The sequence below is a fragment of the Brachyhypopomus gauderio genome, chromosome 1, assembly GCF_052324685.1.
Source record: "Brachyhypopomus gauderio isolate BG-103 chromosome 1, BGAUD_0.2, whole genome shotgun sequence".
NCBI lineage: Eukaryota > Metazoa > Chordata > Actinopteri > Gymnotiformes > Hypopomidae > Brachyhypopomus > Brachyhypopomus gauderio.
In genome coordinates, this window is record NC_135211.1 from 31700440 (window position 1) to 31719042 (window position 18603).

The window sequence follows — 18603 nt, forward strand, 5'->3', positions numbered from 1 at the left end:
AATCACGATTCATCGAATGACTCAGGGTAAATTGATCACAACACTGATTAAATTACTTCTAATTCTTGATGGACCTGTTCAACTTGGCTCACAAATATATAGCAATTGTGCACAACACAACCACAACAGGTTAGAGAGAGCCCCTCACCCCGTAATGACACCCTGACTATATCCAAGTCTGCACATATGCTGAATGACCGTCCCTGTGTGTTGGAAAATGCAGCCAGGCTGCCGGGTTTATCGTATTGCAGGGAGAAAGCAAGGAGGCAGGTGGGTATCCTCACGTGGAGATGACAGGAACGTCCCAGTTGAGATGTGTGGGCACACAAAGTGCACAGTGGCTTTCTGCGGACGTCACCACACGCACGTGCATTGCTGATTTGTAGACAGGTGTCTGTAGGAACATGGCATACTGCTTTGAAGTCAGTTCTAGAAGCACACAACAGGGGCTGTAATGGGGTTTTGTACAACGTGGATTCTCTTGCTACACATGACAAAAGATCTTGACACATAGATCTTTAAGACATTAACATGTATTCAGTACAGCCACGGACGTAATTTGGGGGGGGGGACGGGGGGGACATGTCCCCCCCACTTTTTCAAAAGCCGGTGTTGGTCCCCCCCCAGTTTTTACGGTTAAAACCAAATATTTAAATAGCGACGAATCCATGTGCCCCCCACTTTTTATTACAAAATTACGTCCATGAGTACAGCAGCTTGCTTTGATATATGTTGTGATAAAAGGCTGGTCCGTTGCCACTAAAGATTCATCTTTACCAGTAAGCACCGACCTGAACCCACTACAGGTCCAAACTAGAATGTTGGGTACATAAATGACAGCACCACTCTGCCAAAGAATAATGGCACTGAATTGAAAGCACAAAAATACCTCTGGGGAAAAATACCTCTGGGAATTTTTGTTCTTTGGTATCTTATCAGCACAGCCCTTACTTGCATTTCAGCTCTGCTGTCTCAGACAGACAGAGGTGTTGGTGCACAAAAACCCTTTCTCATATATGGACAGAGGGGGCGCTCTTTCACTTGACCTGTGCTTCTGGCCTTTATTGACAAAAGGATTGTTTTGCTGGGAGCTGGCTGCAATGAAAATGTCCTCCAAGTTTGCTTTAGCTGGCGAGATGCTAATCTCTCTCAACCGAGACATCTTGATGAATTACATGGTCTATGAGGTCCACAAAAATACATAATCCATGAGACAACCCATCCACATTTTGGAGGATGATAAATGTTCAAGGTTGGTTACTGCCAGTTTTGAAATGTACAAGGATTATGCCATAAGTTGCTTTTTAAGACCAGCCATGTCTAAAGATCATTACGTTCCATGCTAACTGTGCAGCGTTGCCTCCTGTAATCTGTTTAAGGATCGGGAAAGTCTCTGGTGCTGATTGACAGGCCGACTGGTTGGTTCACTATTCTGGTGCTGGAGCTGCCGAGGCAGTTGTGAGCAACTGAACAAGCCAACATAAATGTTCTGTGGGCGTCACCTTCTGGCACAGCTTCAACTGGCACAACTAGTTTGTATAAACTGCAGTGGCCAAACTCCAAACTGAAGTCTTTAAACTCCAAACTGAAGTCTGTAAACTCCAAACTGAAGTCTTTCTTAAGTTGTGATGTGAATCTCCACTTAAGTGGCAGAACGCCAGACAGGTCTGACTGATGGTTAAGTGGTCAGGGGCGGAGTTCTTCTGCTGAGCCTTGAAGACCATGCAGTTGACGAACTGTCAGGAATCCAGGCTGCTGAGTGTGTGTGGTTATCCATCCATCCATCCACCCATCCATTTTAGTTATGTTTATTTATTTATTTGGGGGTGGTTGTGCTGGAGACAAGTTTGGAGTGTAAATATTAATGTTTCTATTAGCATAATCAGATCTTATTATTACTGTTAATAATAAAATATTTATTGAATAATGGTTATTACGAATATGTCACTGCAAATGTGAATGCAGTTTTCAAAAGAAACAATGCCTCTTCGGTAGCATGTGCTTCAGTGCACCGTCCATTTTCCGTTGGGGGGGGGGGGGGGGTGTCCCCTGCTGTCCCGCGCGGTGCACATGTCCCGCCTTCACTTCCCTGTGCTGTCCTGGTTTCTTTTCTTAGCACAGCAGGAACAATACGCCCCACCCCCACCCCCGGATTGGTCACATGATTCTTTCTTCTCACCTATGCTGGGTGAAGTTTCTGGGGTATCTCTCACACTCACTGCTTCGCTGCAATTATGAGCTTGAGCCTGATACCCGCGGTTGCATAATGTTGCTCTCAGATTGCGACTGCAGGTCGGCAGTATGTGGTCGCGCTTGCTCAGAAGGCAGGGAGGCCGGGCTGCTGGTCGAGCTGCTTTCACAGCAGTTTAGTGGAATTATGTTCCACCATTACAGGTGTGGTGAGGCCTGTCATGATAATGTGATTTCTGAAAAACAAAGTGCGTTAGAATTGGTTTAACTTTTCAACTTACGCTGCACATTCCATAGTCTGATGTTTGTGGATGCACATTACACATTTTAACTTCTAATCTACAAAAAAAAATAGGTCAAGAAAATTATCTTTTATAATAACATGGACTTCCTTATTTAATTATATTTTTTAACACCCCCAAAATGTAATCATGGGGTGTTATACACTCTCTTGCCACTTTATTAGGAACACCTGTCCAACTGCTCATTAACTCAAATGTTGAATCAGTCAATCACATGGCAACAGCTCATTGTATTTAGGCATGTAGACATGGCCAAGACGATCTGCTGCAGTTCAAACCGAGCATCAGAATGGGGAAGAAAGGTGATAAAAGTTACTTTGAATGTGGCATGATTGTTAGTGCCAGGCAGGCTGGTCTGAGTATTTTAGAAACTGCTGATCTACTGGGATTTTCATGCACAACCATCTCTAGGGTTTACAGAGAATGGTCCGAAAAAGAGAAAATATCCAGTGAGCGGCAGTTCTGTGGGCACAAATGCCTTGTTGATGCCAAAGGTCAGAGGAGAATGGCCAAACTGGTTTGAGCTGCTAGAATGGCAACAGTAACTCATATAACCAGTCGTTATAACTGAAGCATGCAGAAGAGCATCTTTGAACGCACAACACATTGAACCTTGAGGCGGATGGGCTAAAGCAGCAGAAGACCACACTGGGTGCCACTCCTGTCAGCTAAGAACAGGAAACTGGAGTTACAATTTGCACACGCTCACCAAAATTGGACAATAGAAGATTGTAAAAACGTTGCCTGGTCTGAAGAGTTTCAATTTCTGCTGCAACATTTGGATGGTAGGGTCAGAATTTGGTGTCAACAACATGAAAGCATGGATCCATCCTGCCTTGTATCAACGGTTCAGGCTGCTGGTGGTGGTGGTGCAGGGGTGTGGGGGATATTTTCCTGGCACACTTTGGGCCCATTAGTACCAATTGAGCACCTTGTCAATTCCTACCTGAGTATTGTTGCTGGCCATGTTCATCCTTTTATGACCACAGTGTACCCATCTTCTGATGGCTACTTCCAGCAGGTTAACGCGCCATGTCATAAAGTAGGGGTGCACGATATGACGATATAATTCGTGAATGGCAATGACGAGTGGAGAATCGCAGGCGATCTACCTTTCTATAGAGAAATCTTATAGATCGCCTTTGTCAATCAGCGCAATGACTTTTTAAAATGCTGGTTTCCACCGATGCGGCCGACATAGGGCGTAGGACTGACCAATCACAGCGAACTGTGTGTCTTCCACGCCTCCATGTTGTGTTTGTAAAAACTAAAAGTGGACAAGAGGAAATCCACCTCTGTAATATGGAATTGGTTCGAATTTTCTTCCACTGACCAAGACCAAACTTTTGCGATATGTAAGGTGTGCAAAGAACATGTGAAAACCTCCGATGCCAGTACAACAAATGTATTCAATCACTTGAGACGTAGACATCCCAAGGAATATGCCAAAAGTGAAACAATGCAGGCAGCGGGGGCAGCCGCCTCACAAGCTGCGGCCTCGGTGGTTTATACTTTCGCGAGTGACCATAGCGCGCGACTCCACACACCTCACGCGAACCCCTGCAAACGGCGGAAGCGTTTATACAGGTACTTAAACTTGCCACGTCACTCCGCGTTCTTTGCAGTGTTGTCCAAAACGATATGTGGTAGTATAAAGAAACACCCCTCAAAAACAGGAAGGAACATTTACCTGACAAATTTTAATGTTGCTTTGTGTTTCAGGTTTGAAAAGTGCTGGAATTTAGGCTAAGTACTTGAAAATGCTTGAAATTGTAACTTGGTTTCACAACAAATAGCTGTCTGACTGAACAGTTCTCTTGTATTACGTTAACAAATACGAGCCTCTTGTAATTCCAGGACGAAACACGAGAGAACGTGAAGACGTTAAGATTGGGCATTTTGAAAATAAACAACCATTAAATAATGTGATAAAAAAGCGAATTTGTTCGAATCATTTTGACTATATGTATAAATATTTAACTTAATTAAGTTTAACGTGCTGGGAAATATTGTATATTTAGTGCAATAGTGCACTTTACCAGTGTCACTCATTAAAATCAGTTTAGAAAGAATGTGTTGTAGCCCCCCCCCCCCCCTTTTTTTGGATGGAATATTGTGATAAAAAAATCTAAATCGTGATTTTATGCAAAATAAATCATGCTTATTTTTTTTTCCCATATTGCCCGCCCCTATCATAAAGCATGAATTATCTTAGACTGGTTTCTTGAACATGACAAGTTCACTGTACTTGAATGGCATCCACAGTCACCAGATCTCAGTCCAATAGAGCACCTTTGGGATGTGGTGGAATGGGAGATTCGCATCATGGATGTGTAGCCGATAAACCTGTAGCAACTGCGTGATGCTATCATGTCAATATGGACCAGACTCTCTGAGGAATGTTTCCAGTACCTTGTTGAATCTATGCCATGAAGGATTAAGGCAGTTCTAAAGACAAAAGGGGGTTCAACCCGGTACTAGCAAGGTGTACCTAATAAAGTCACATCATTATTTAGTATTATAAGTATTTGCAATTGTCCAGTTTCAGTGTTACATTTACCGACTGCAGTGGTATGTTTGAATTATTTTTTCAATATCGTTCCATATGCTTTATCATCAGTATGAACTAGATTATAGTCATATCAGTCCAGAAGGTGGACCACAGACTCTTTTATGGGTCCAAGAACCAGACTGAACTTGTTTAAAAATCAAGCCCTTGCAAGCCCTTGATATCCTACCATTGGCTTTTTGTTAAAGCTCTGCTCTTGTGTTAAGCAAAGCCACAAGCCTTTCCAGACCAACTGTGGGCTTTTCTGATATTCATGGAGTTGCCTCTGTTTTTTGGGGAGGGGGGCGGGGCCATTTGGATAATTTTACAAGCCATTAGGTAACACAACGACCTTTACACAGACGATTTACTGCAAAATACTTTTCATCTCGATGATTTACTTTTTTAAAAGATTTTTTTCAGTTGTACGTACAAGGTGGGGGTGTATAGGCCGATCATTATATCCTAGTTTGTCCAAGCTTCTGTGCTCTTGCCTGAGTCTTATTTGGACAAATCTGATTTCCCTTGTTTGGGAGTAAAAGCCTGAGAAGGTTGCAGACGCTGAGCTCCTGCCCAGCTCTTCAGCATTAGTCCACCGCAGCGTCCGAAGTTGCGGGGGAATACCCACAAATGAAGACAATGGATTAAGCAGCTCTTTCAATGGAGGCACTGTTCAGAGTTGGCGTGGCCTTTCTGCCAAGTGTGTGAAACATGAGACAATGGCTCTCTAAACCCAATGAGAGGCATTTTCCTTAGTATTGACTGAGTTTGGGGGGGGGGGGGGGGGGTGGTTAGGGAGAGATGGGGGAGTTAGGCCCTCTGTGTGAATAGACCTTTAATCCCTTTGGCATAGGGAGCCAAGTTAGAGAGGGAGCCTCAATCTTGATGATGAGAGAGGTCAGTTGAAAAGCACTGCACAACCCTCAATACCCCTCTAAACCCTCAATAACCCTCCCTACACCCTCAATACCCCACCCTACACAACACCACCCTGAATAACCCCCCCTACACCCTCAATACCCCCCCACATGGCACCACCCTCTATACCTCCCCTACACCCTCAATACCCCCCCCTACACAGAACCACCCTCAATACCCCCCTACACAGCACCACTCAATACCCCTCTACACCCTCAAAATCCCACACACACCACCACCCTCAATACCCCCTCTACACCCTCAATAAGCCCCCCCTACACAGCACCACTCTCAATACCACTGCCCCTACACCCTCAATACCCCCCCATCCCCCGGCTGCCCGGGGCTTTCATGCATCGGTCACATTTGGTTGGAATTATATCAAGCAGTTAAAGGTTAACTGGTTGTAGAATCTTTCAGAATCACTTCCTGGTTCACACTGGTCACAGAATGATCTGGTCATGTTATGAAAAGATTTCAAGTACACAGGAGGGAAGCAGGCAAAGGTAGCATCTCTAGACAACATGTGGGATTACTAGTGAATCAGTCTTTGAATGAGTATGAAGTGTACCAGGGGTTTCTGTTGGTGCATGTGAATGTTGAATACAACACAGCAGAATGCCTCTTCATTCAAAATGTTTATGGCTGTACCATAAAAATAACTGCAGCAGTAGTGCTGTTTGTGCAGTCATGAATTTCAATAAACGTTGATGTTTACTGTAAACAGACTCAGTGTGAAACTGTCAGTTGCAGAATGTGGTAAAAAAAAATAAGCCATTTTTATCTCATCTTTATCTTTGCTAATATGTAATGGACATTCTCACTGTATGAGCAGGTCACAGGTACAGAATGTGGGGATCTCAGTGGTCCTGACCTTTCTCCTGGAGATCTTCACCCTCCCTTACAAATGTTTGGTTGCTATCCTAATACAAGGCACCTGGTGCATCTGATCATGGTTTTGTAAATCATCTAAATACTAGGGTACTTGATCTCCATCAAAGATCTCTGTTCTTTTAACAAGAGTGGAATTTCATTAATGAAATCATGTGGTGTGGCAGGTAGAACAATCTGAAGGCAGTGTGGGTTTTGAAATGCTCTTCAGTGGTGCTGACACAAGAATGGAGAAGCTGGTTTGTTTAAGGAAAGAAACTCTATCATTGAAGAATGATTTCAGAGCAGGAGGCTTGTCAGAACCACCGCTGGTCAACTTTCCAACAAATACTTCTGAGTTTCTCAAAAGACTCATTGTCTAAAATGGCATTCCTTTAGCTAATAACATAATCCTGTTTTAAGGTACATCTTGGAATGTTTCAGAGTTGGAAAATAATGTTAAAATCCTTCTTACAAGTCTAAGTGAACTAGTTCCAGAGAGACACTTACTAGGCCAGTATTTGAGCAGCCCTTTGTTACCTTGGTTATTCATCTTCATGAATGTAAGATGGTAAAATGGCCACATCAGTTGCAGCTAGACTACAGAGCAGCATGTTCAAATATATCAAAGATGATTAAGAATGAATTCTCTTGGTCATCATGTCCCAGTTTGCAAGGTGTGAGGCGCAGGATGGCAAATGTACACCAGAGTGGTTTGTGACAATACGTGACGTGAACATTTCGTACCGTCTTGACCTAAAGCCCATCAAGGTTCTGAGGTGTGATTGTAAATTAACGGTGACGTCACCTGGAACTGAACTGGTGGAGCAGAACTGGGCCCAAACACAACCCCCCACACCCCCACCCCCCTCCACGATGCATGTGGGACCGAGCTGGCTGGAGTCAGAGAGGAATCACTACAACCTTCACATGTCCTCATTTCTGCTAAAGGAGCAGCAGATTTTGCGTAAAAACTGAGGACCCTCCTTTTATACGTGAAAACTGGACAGTGAATTGAATGGGTGTCATAGCTCCTTACATCACATCTGGAACTGGAGCGTTGTTGAACTGGGAATACACTCCATGACTGGAACCGGTGACCCCTGGTATAGATAACAAAATTCAAATAAGTAAACAAACAAATAAATAAGTCACACAGCGATCAGGAATTTGCAATATTATTTGAAAAAGGTGCTACACAAAAAATAAAAAGGCCCATCAGGTGTTTCTTTGAGTAGTGTGTGCTGTGTTACTCAGTGTTATGAAGTGTTCCAGGACAGTCCTGCTGTCATTCTAAAGGTCAGGTCAAATATACGACCTTCAGAGCCTTACAACCACTCAGTTCTCCTTTAAAATAGAAAGCAAATATGTCAAATTTGATGTTGATTACATTTTTTTTTCTTATAAAGCAATGCTTTATTTGTGTACCTATCATAGAGTCCATGGGCACACCCTAGTTGTAATGCCTACTTAAGAAGTTGTCTCACTGGTTTGACTATGAAACTGTCTGTTTTGAACAATTTAAATGTTGGGTTATTATGTCAGCTGTTAATGCTTTTGTCTTTACATTGTATTACTGCACAGAAAAAACTCATGTGGCAGACTGCATATATATATATATATATGACTTATTTGTGCATGATTTGCATCTTGCATACAAAACTTGCCTTTTATCATGAAATTTCAGCCTAGCCATGTTATCAGGTCTAGCCAGAATATTAAAAAGAGGTACTTTGTTTTACTTGGTTGGTAATGATCAGATTTACATTCATTAATATACATTGTGCTATCTTAGAACATATCTGTTTTCTTTGCCTGGTGATCACAATCGATCGAAACTGAAAAAAAAGCATGAAATATAGACTGAACACTGCCATTTCATAGAAACTGAACAATACACGATTGTTTTTTTAAGGTCTGTAGGACGCAAAATGTGTTTGCCACTAGATGGCAGTAATGCATTACTAAATAGTTTGTGCTCAGAATATCTTCTGCTTGATGATTTTTTTTATAAATGAAGTTCGTTTAGGAAAGCGTAAACGTCGTTCGAATGCTGAGCATTTTTAAGTAAAAACGTCTTTTTATTACAATAACTTCTGTATTCCGTTCAAGGTAATTTCAGTCCAGGGTTAGACTACTAGTCTTCATTCAAATAGATGAAGCATGCGCTACTTCTCTTTAGAGAAGTAGGGCATTAGATTATAATTTGAGAATGGCTCAAAGTTTTTTCTTGATGGGCGGGTTTGTATTACATTTACCGGAGCAGAGTTTACACTCCGTTTTAACAGCCCCGCCCTTGTTTTTAACCCCCTCCTCACCCACCCCAAATTACGCGCACTGTACCCCGTGAGTTTTGGAGGCTGACCTTGTTCAGGAAAAATCTCTGACATTTGAGGCGCTCTAGGGATTTTGCGAGCATGCCCAGTGGCTGATGCTCTGCCTGGAGGAAACGAGTGTACATTCGAGTCATACCGAGCATAGCCTGCGTGTCTGCGGCTGTGCAGTCGACTTACAGCGGGCTGTGAGGAGAACTAGCGCGACCCTTTGTCCCATATTAAATCGTTTTCAATCCCGTTTATTCGCTAAAACTTTTTATAAAGTCCTTGGAAAGTCGAGTAAGACCTTTTGCTAAAGTACACAACCCTTGACGGGTTGAAATAAGGTTTGAGCGAGAAGTTTAAAGGCTGGGCCTTTAGCTCGGAGGACGACTTTGCGAAAATCTGACCGCTCGTACTGCACCTTTCAGCGCTTCTGTGGAGAGCAAAAAAGCTGGTCTTTTTGCTAGCTTGATAAATGCTTCTTACGAAGATGGACCTGTTGAACTACCAGTACTTGGACAAAATGAACAACAATATCGGCATTTTATGCTACGAAGGTAACATGCTTTTTTTTGGTTTTATTGTTGCGGGTGGTAATTTGCTCCTTTGGCTAAATTGTAGCAGAACGAGGTGGACGCGCGTGACGTCTGGAGTTTCCGTCATTTTCACTCCCGTCTGACGCTACACATTTGGAGCGTTTCACCAACTTTTTCGTTAGTTTTAAGGCAGCGTTCGTTTAGACTTCCGCCATGGGACATTTTGGAATTTGCCTAAATGTACCGAATGGCGTTTGAGATGTTTTAACCAGAGTTCTGTCAGTGTTTATCTAACTTTAGTGCGTAAACGTGTTGGCTTCCTCACATTGCCATGACTTTAATGACCTGCGTCGTTTCCAGTCTCATCGTGCAAACGTGCCGGCGGTTCGTGTCACTGGCAAATCCTTAATTGTTTTGAAATTGAGTTTTTCCAAAGATGTTTTTCCTCATGAACCACGTGTTTGAATGTTTACTTACATATTCGCTCTCCAAGTCTTATTCAATGCTGTTATCCTGACAATACTATATTGTGTTTTCTTATGCATCTTGTATATCTGTAATTGTAAACGTATTTTGGGTTCTCGAAAAGGGCTCTATAAATGTCATGTGTTATAACTGTTTCCTAAACTTTGCTAATTTTGCTAGCTGTTCTGCCATGTTGCAGTCTAAACAACATATTTAAAGCTCTCGCAACTAGGTTTGCGGTTTTAACAAATTATTTACTCAACATTTTGTTCTTAACTCACATTTTATAATGGTTGAATTGCGCGGTTTTAGAGTTGAAAGATGCGACTAAACTATGCATTTGGGTATATGAAAATTTATTTTTGCCAATGTTAAAAGGGTAAGAATGATGAGTACAGCGAGAGATTTCTGTTAGTATGTTAGAGACTGAGCGTCTGGGCTGGAGGGGGAGGGGGGACTTCTATTCTGCTCCGCTCCGTACCAGCCTCCTGTTGTCAGACATCACTTGTCGAGAGAAGAAACGTGATCCAGACCATTCTGCAGGTCCCAGGCCACAAGTCTCGCTCTAGCATGAAAAATGAAAAGCTTTTTTGTCAACTCTGCCTTTTTGATATTGAACAAAGCCATACAGCGGAATCTATTAAAATATTTTTACTTTGAAACAAGGGCAGAACATTTGCTATAATGCAACTGGTGTTTGTGAAGGTTCCGAGTGTTTACCACTCATTTTGTGTACATTGCAATCCTTATGTGGAGAATACAGTCTATGGATTTTTAAAAATGTAATCTAAATTTTACAGTTGATATTTCACTCTTGACATTCAGACAGCCTTTAAATCAACCTAAAGTATGCATCCACACTTATGTTATGCGGGTAAAATATTCAGTGGTCATGGAATCTCTGTACTCTGTTCTTGAAAATCTCATTGACTAGCTCATTCTGTTAATTTTATAGCTCAGTGTCTACTACAAATTGAATCTTTAACGGGTATTGATAGGACAGGTTGGAAATTTCAGTATGAATGTTTTACCCATAGTGAGAGGTGAGAGGCAGCAGTTCTGTGGAAACTGAGCAGGTTAAAGGCACTTTGAGTGGAGCACTATAGGTGTTTGAGCTTACAGTTTTTAGAGCATGGGTAGTCTTTAGCACCAGGGTCACATTATCCTTTCTGTGATGTATGTGAAAAGCAGAATGAGTTGAACTCGGAGAGCCAATTTGGTGATGTGGAGTTTGGCATTTTAACAGAAATAGCAAGTTTCTCTTCAGACACTTGGTCAAATGATTTTGTTTCTCGTGGGTTATATCCTATGTGTCTCCTTGTTTTGAGTCATAGTTGCATTGAGCTACAGGCAGTGCTTAGTGGCTCATAACCAGGGTGTCCCGTTGCTTCCGAACAGTGGCACTCTTCTACACACGACTTTGACCGTGATCGCGTTTTACCATTCGCGCTTCTTTGGTCAGCACTGGTTCATGTCCAACCTGCAGAATGGTTGCCTCCATTCTCCTTGGCTCCGTGTTTTTGGAGAACTCTTCAAAGATAACCAGGGCCTATAGAAGGATAACGACCAGCAAAAACAAAAAGCACATGGCTGAGTGACCAGCCAGGCACCCCCCCCCCCCCCCCCCCCCCCCCCAACGGTCTTTTCTTCACATCTATTCTTGCTGCTCACCCATGTTACCATGCAGTTTTTTTCTAGAGCTGACATTTTTTCTATAGCAGATGTCACGCATGCTCTGGGTTCCGGTAGCATCGCCCTACCAGAGCGCTCTAATCTCAGGTGGCCGGGTCATGTGACCTGGCGACAGCAGATGGAAATACACAATCGTGGCTGCGTTTGCCTGCTGCAGCATGGTAGGCCTTCCTGCTATTTCCGACGCGCTCCAAAGAATCGTCCAGAGCACACGGCTAATCTATTACTGCTCCTGTGCACCGAGCACACTGCATCATCTCTTAAAATAGGCCGCTGTGCATACTTGGGAGCACTTCTGCCCACTTTAGCATTCATCCGCACTGGAGTGGAAAAATGAGCTGACGCCTCTGTAATTGAGCTATGAAAGCAGCCTGCACTCAGTGTTTGGTTGATCCCAAAGTATTGACCCACCCTCTCTGTTCACTAAGCAGTTACTCCAATAGCTACTGTGGTGTCTGCCAGTCATTTTGACAAGCAGCCCTTGACCAATAAATACTGTAGCATCGGGGGACGCGTATACTATTTCTGATCTTTATGTAGGTGAATCGTAGGTGAATCTTTGGACTTGGAGTTTGGCGTCTTATAATGGCCACGATAGGGAGGGACATTACGGTTTTGTCAGTAGTTTTTGGTAAGAAATGCGCTCGTTCCTAAATGTGTGAGCATCACATAAAACTGCAGCGCTACTTCCACAGGTCCACAGCAGGTCGCCCGCAGTGCTGGTTTAACGAGCACACCCCAGACAAGATGGCTCAAGATGGAACAAGCTTGTTAATAACATGTATTGTTGAGTAAAAATCGGCCATTTAGCTGCCTTGTAAAATACAGCACCGAAAACGAAAAGCAGAACAAGTTAAAGTGCATCACGAATGTGGGCATGTGTAATTCCCCATGAGGTGAGGAATAGTGGTGTTTTGGGTGTTTTTGTTGTTGTTTGTATTTTATACCCCGGTATGCTGGGCTGTTCGCTGGTGTGTCACACCGGGTCCAACAATGGTGCCTCGCTGCTAGCAGGCAGACCTCCACCCAGACCCAGTGGGCCGGGCCTGAGGCGGTACCTCACCGGCGCTGCTGAGTACAAGTCTGCTCGGGTTTCCACTCACTCCCCTGCATTCTCCTCACACACAAGGAGCCCTGTTTGTTTGTCCGCCTTTGTTGGTGTACTGAAAGGGGCTGGGGGGCAGATCAACTTTCAGGCACAGTAAGGGAAATATCATTGTCTGCAAACATCCGTAGTACGATCAAGGGGTTGAAAGCACAAGCCACGCTACGCAGACCACCACCACACACACACACCCCCATATACATTTTAAAAATCAAGGTGTCTCCGCACCACCTCACATCCCAAGTGTGGCTGCCAAAACCATCATTTGCCAAGAGAGGCCTTTTATTTTGGTTTTTTTCTTGCTTTTTTTCCCTCTCTTGCTTTCTAAAGCAGTGTGTGGGGTAGGTGGGGGTGGGTTGGCTCGCTTCTGTAACAAAATCCCACCCTGCCCTGACGTTTGAAGTGTCTAGGAGGGCTTGCCTTTGATCACTTACTCTTAATGACCGCCCTTCAGCAGATCAAACATGGGGCACATCTTCCCCACACCGATGGGGATCTTTTATGACTCCCACTGTTACTAGAATAGGTTACTGTACAGTGTTTGGCAGTCTATTCACAATACATGAAGCTGGTGTGAAATTCAACAAGTAGGCTGAGGTGATTCTGTAGGGCTGAAGCTCCCTAACCCTCACAGGTTCTGTGGCCTCTGTCATTCGTCCACATCTTTAAGCAGCGTGGCATCGGAAGAGGCCTTTTGTAAACCTTCTGACAAAAGTTGCCTGAAAGCGTGCAGTTCTTTTTTGTTCCGTCACTTATCTCGGCCGTAAACTGTAATTCAGTAGTAATGGATCGCTCCCCAATACCTCACAATAGCACGTGGCTCCGCCCCCTGCTCCCCAGCCCCTATTGGAGTGCTTCTCCTGAGACAGGGGCAGATAAGCTATCATGTGTCGGGGTCTTTGTGCGGCTGGGTAATGCTCTGCTTTAGACGGGCTAGCAGCCCTCTCTCTGTGTTACTGACTGCCGGCTTCCCTGCCAAAAACAATGATGTCATCCCTGTTGCCATGGAGCGCGGACAGACGAGCCGAAACACGCCAGTCAGGAAAAATAGGCCGGTCGTTTTGGGAGGTGCCTCACGCCGCGTCTCGTCTGTGGTGCAGATTTACATGTTGGTTCGCTTCGATGCTGCTCTTAATGTCGGGAGAATGTTTCGTGTTAAGTTACTCATTATGCAGAATCTGAGCCCTTTCAGTACATATAAGAGCTAAATACAATTAACTAAATACAATTAACTACGGAGTCAAAGGACTGCAATGCAAAACCATCTTTCCGTTTCCAGCAGCTTCTCAGTAGGACTGTTGCTTTTGGATTTTGCTCAATAAATCTTCTGAAAACTCAATTTTGGGTCTAGCTAACCTCATCCCAAGTGGAAAGTCCCAGTTGCTAGACACTGCCAGTTGTAATTTTCCTGCCTGCCTCCCACACAGTATGCACTGTAAATATGCGGCACTGTATCATGAGTTTTACTCCACAAAGTCCACCAAGTGTTATTCATACCATGTATATTTGAGATTTCTGTGCCCAGTCAGACATGATGGAAGCCAAGTAGATCATGGACACTTTTACCACGTTGGACCTTGTAAAGAAGAGTGAATGACTTCAAGTACAAAGTGGCTCTTTTGCCTGGGACTTTTGTTTTAAAGAAGTCGTCCTATCTCCTTCCTGTTTAAATGTTCAAGTAGTCATTGCACGAGTAAACATTGGTCTTACCCGTTCTTGATTTGCTCTTGAAATATTTTATCTTTGAGTCATTCTTGGATGAACATTCTGCTTAAAATGCTACTGTGTAAAAAAAATAAAATAAGAGAAGAGCCATTTTAAGAGATTTTTCTTTAACCTTTTTTCTTTTAATGAAGAGCCAAGCTTGTGCGTAAGGTCTTGCTGTGGCTCCAGCAGCTGTATTAACTGTAGCCGCTCCGGCATTCTCTGCCCAGGTGAGGCCACGCTGAGGGGGGAGTCCAGGATGCAGCCTGTGGTCAGTGGTCACAGGACCGGCCCTCCTCCCATCAGCCCTAGCAAGCGGAAGCACGGTGGCGACCAGGCCGACGACGACCTTGACTGCAGCAACGAACACGTGGCCAAGATGAGCCGGCTGTTCGCCACACAGCTGTAAGTAGGACCGTTCTGTTTGCCATGCCTCGTTTTCCTGGACACCCCCCGACACTAACCCTGACCCTGACCCTAACCCTAACACTGACCCTGACCCAAACCCTGACCCTAACCCTAGGGGCCGTTTTTGTCTTCTTGCTGGTGGAAAGTAAAAAAAGAAAAAAAGCAAAGCCTGAGGCAAAAGGGGAAAATGGACGAGGCACGAAGGCTCCAGAATTCCTGCCGGTCTGGGCTGGTGAGTGGGGTGCATGTCTCTTCCCCCGGTGCCGGTCCAGTCATGGTGGCAGCACATTCCGCACGTTCCTGCCCGGCTCCAGAACAGCGGCTCTAGTCATGGGACACGAGACATGACTGTTTAGCGTGGAATAACGCACCCCAGCGTGAAGCCACGCGGCATGGCCTGGTTTACAGTGCCGGCTGCGCTCGCTTCAAAGTAGGACTGAGGTGTTAGACACTGACAGAACGCCTGTGTCCTGAGAGCCTCAGGGCGTCTTCGTGTAGCCACATGTTTTTTCCAGTGAGGCTTTACTTTGTCTGTTACACTGCTTTTGTACTGGGGGGGGCTTCTTTCCTGAGCCAGGGCCTTGGAGAATATACTACCCTCCAACCTGAGAAGCAGTTCGCCAGCAGAACTTGAGGGTTCCACGTGTCAGGGGGTAGCTGGGGAACTTGGACTGAAATCTGCACTTTGGGGTGCTATGCGAGGCAGGCAGGGACGAGCGTTATTTCGCCCACCCGCCCCCTCCAGCCTCAGCTCCCAGGTCCCCCACAGAGCCGGCAGAGTTTCCTTATTCCTCGCTGCCATTTTCCTGTCATAACGTGGTCCTGTGATCTCCAGATTGGGAGTCCATCGAGGAAAAGGCTCCAGGTCTCGCTTTTGTGTGGTTTCATTCTGCATTTGTAGCTGGCATCAAACCGTCGCTGTTGATGTGCAAGTGGGTCTGAAATACAGTGGGTATTATGCAAGGGTCAATGCCCACACTTGTAACACTGCAGTTTATGCACAAATCTGAAAACCTCAGCAGAATCCCCCATCATGAATAAATATGACTTGATGCCATTTAAAATGAAAGGCAAATTGTTCCATGCATAAAACAAAATGCATTGTGATGTATTCTGTGATGTTCACTTCTTTGTTTTTGTTTCTTGTGGTTTACATGTTATGGGTTTTTTGGTGTGTGTGTGGGCCAGCCAATGACCGAATGAACAGTAGAAAGGGGCAAGGAGTTGTGTTTCCACCCAGGACAGACAAACACTTCCCTTTCCTATACACGCAATGCATTGGAGTCCTTATTACATTTCACATCTAAACCTTCCAGAACACCAGAACTGCACCAGTTCGTATGGCCGATGTGCAGCGTTTCAAGTCCACAGTTCTGCGCAGCCAGTGTTGTAACTCTTGCAGATTTTTTGTCGTCTTCTTCCTCCGGCGAGTTACTGACACCTGACACCGTGGGGTTGGAGCAACAGCGAGGCAGCTCATGTTTCTATTATTGTGCTCTACTAGGAAGGCAAAGCCCTGCTGGCCAACAGAACGGATGAGTGGGGGTTGGGGAAAACAACCCTCCCTCTTTCTCCCGATCACTACAATCTTTTGTTCAGAGGACACACTCAGTACTGCGGCTGTGTGTGGTAGGAACCGGGGCGGGCGGGGAGGTAAGGAACTAGAATGAGTGGGGGGGTCTTTTGAAGTTTCATAACGACAAAAGCCGCTTAAATCATTTCATTAGTGTAATCAGTTTTGTTGGGTAATGCGTTCTCCTACAGGCCCCACCTAACCGGGGAAGCAACCAGCACGTTTTTAGCAGACGCTTCTCAAACAGACATGACGGTGATTGTTAGTGTGGTTGTATGCGGCGGCTTGCTAGCGTGCAGAGTGGGAGGCCAGAGCAGAGAGAGATGCTGTGTTGTTGAGTGGGGCCTGATGTCGGGCCGGGGCCATTTTCTCCTTTTCACTGCCGAGTTGAAAACAAAGGCCCCCTTATCCTGTCAGCCCACTGTGTTCTGGAAGTCTGCTCTGGCCTGGTCCTCTGGAGACGCCCCCACTGCAGAGAAAGTCCCGCACTGCCTGCACAGGGCCCTGCAGGCACAACCCCCCCCCCCCCCCACACACACACACACACACACACACACACACACACACAAACCACTCTGTAAACACAACGTCCATCCCTCAAAACATTACCATCATCCTACGGTTTAGGCTTCATTTGCAAGCACCTAAAACAAAAAATTTGTCCATATATTTAATTCTTTGTACAGTTTGCAACATCAGAAATGAAGAAGAAGCTTGTTTGGCCCCACGAGAACTGTAAAGACGCCGGACAGACTCCTGGAGTTCTCAGGTGTCCAGTGGCCACTGTTAGTAAGGGGCCTGGGGGGGCAGGCACAGCTGCTGTAGTAAACGCTCCTACCCCAGCTCAGAACGACTGTGTGGAAGCCCTCTGCTCCCTGCTGAGAACTTTCAGAGTGAGTATTTCTCATGCCTGTAGGGTCGGCTAACTGGGGAGCGGTGAACAGTGTCAGGGTGGTTTGGTGAAATCACTGTTGGCTGCTAATTTCCACCCAGTGAAGCTGCAGAGAACTTGGCTGCATTTGAAAATGCCAAACTGCTATGAAGGTAAAAGACTAGCTTCTTAAGAAGACAAATGTCCAGAAAGTAGCAATTTTGTTAAATTTGAATATATTATTTTGAAAAGTCTAATTTCAAGTTTGCTACTTGCTACTTTGATACTGAGCCATAGTGAGTCACTGAGTCGTAGTGACTTTGGTGCTACTGTTTTATTGGCAACTGAATAATATCACAATATCACTATATCACAAAAATATCACTAACCACTTCCATACATGTCACTGCTGCAAACTTCAGAGTTCTCAGAATTTTTGAATACGGTGTACAATGTGTCTAGATTAATCTCTCAGCAATGTGGTGTTGGGGGGGGGGGGAGTGATATCCTCACTCCACCCAAAGACCAGACCATATTTGTTATGTGTACTTGGATGTTGTGGGAGGAAGCCGGGAGTTAGGGGGACTGATCTCAACAACACTTAACAGTCTAACCTGAATATCTTACAAATTTGGCTTTAGTTAGTGATCAGAGCGAGAACTTCCTCCAACGTCACTAGTGGGCGAGCTGAAGGTTGCTGGTGAAAGCTGAGTTGCAGCAGACTCTCCCAGAACTGCGCTCACATCCTGCGCTTCTGCTGCCCTCCGCTTGATTCCTCCCAGATGTTTCCTGTATCTCCGAGGGCGAGGTTCCAGCGACTTAAAGGAGAAGCGAACACACTCTGTGCCAAGATTGTAGCGAGCCGTTTCCCCGAGCTGCTCCGAAATGCTGTTGTGAGAGAACGTTCCCTCGTTTTAATGCCTAACTCCTGTGTCTGAGGACAGTGTCTCCCAGGATACGTCAGCTCGGTAAAATTCAAAGCAGGCCAGCTGCATTGCTGAGCAGGCATACTTCCTCACAACTGCACACTCTTGAACCATAAAGAAAAATACCTGAATCTGAACAAGTTAAGCAGTCTATTTTTCCCCTCAATGGGCTGACTG

At 44.9% G+C, this 18603-nt stretch overlaps 1 protein-coding gene across 2 annotated transcripts in view; it reads left to right on the forward strand.

Annotated features, from left to right (window-relative positions):
- Positions 1–18603, forward strand: part of vgll4b (vestigial-like family member 4b) — a 29711-nt gene that overhangs the window by 4762 nt on the left and 6346 nt on the right. Inside the window, exons 1-2 of one of the 2 annotated variants that reach the window (XM_077009818.1) lie at positions 9163–9703; positions 14879–15053. In XM_077009818.1, coding sequence (XP_076865933.1) covers positions 9622–9703; positions 14879–15053 — 257 coding nt within the window. In that variant the 5' untranslated portion in view covers positions 9163–9621. Of the gene's footprint in view, positions 1–9162; positions 9704–14878; positions 15054–18603 lie in introns of those variants that run through there. The other variant, XM_077009828.1, reaches the window with a different exon arrangement.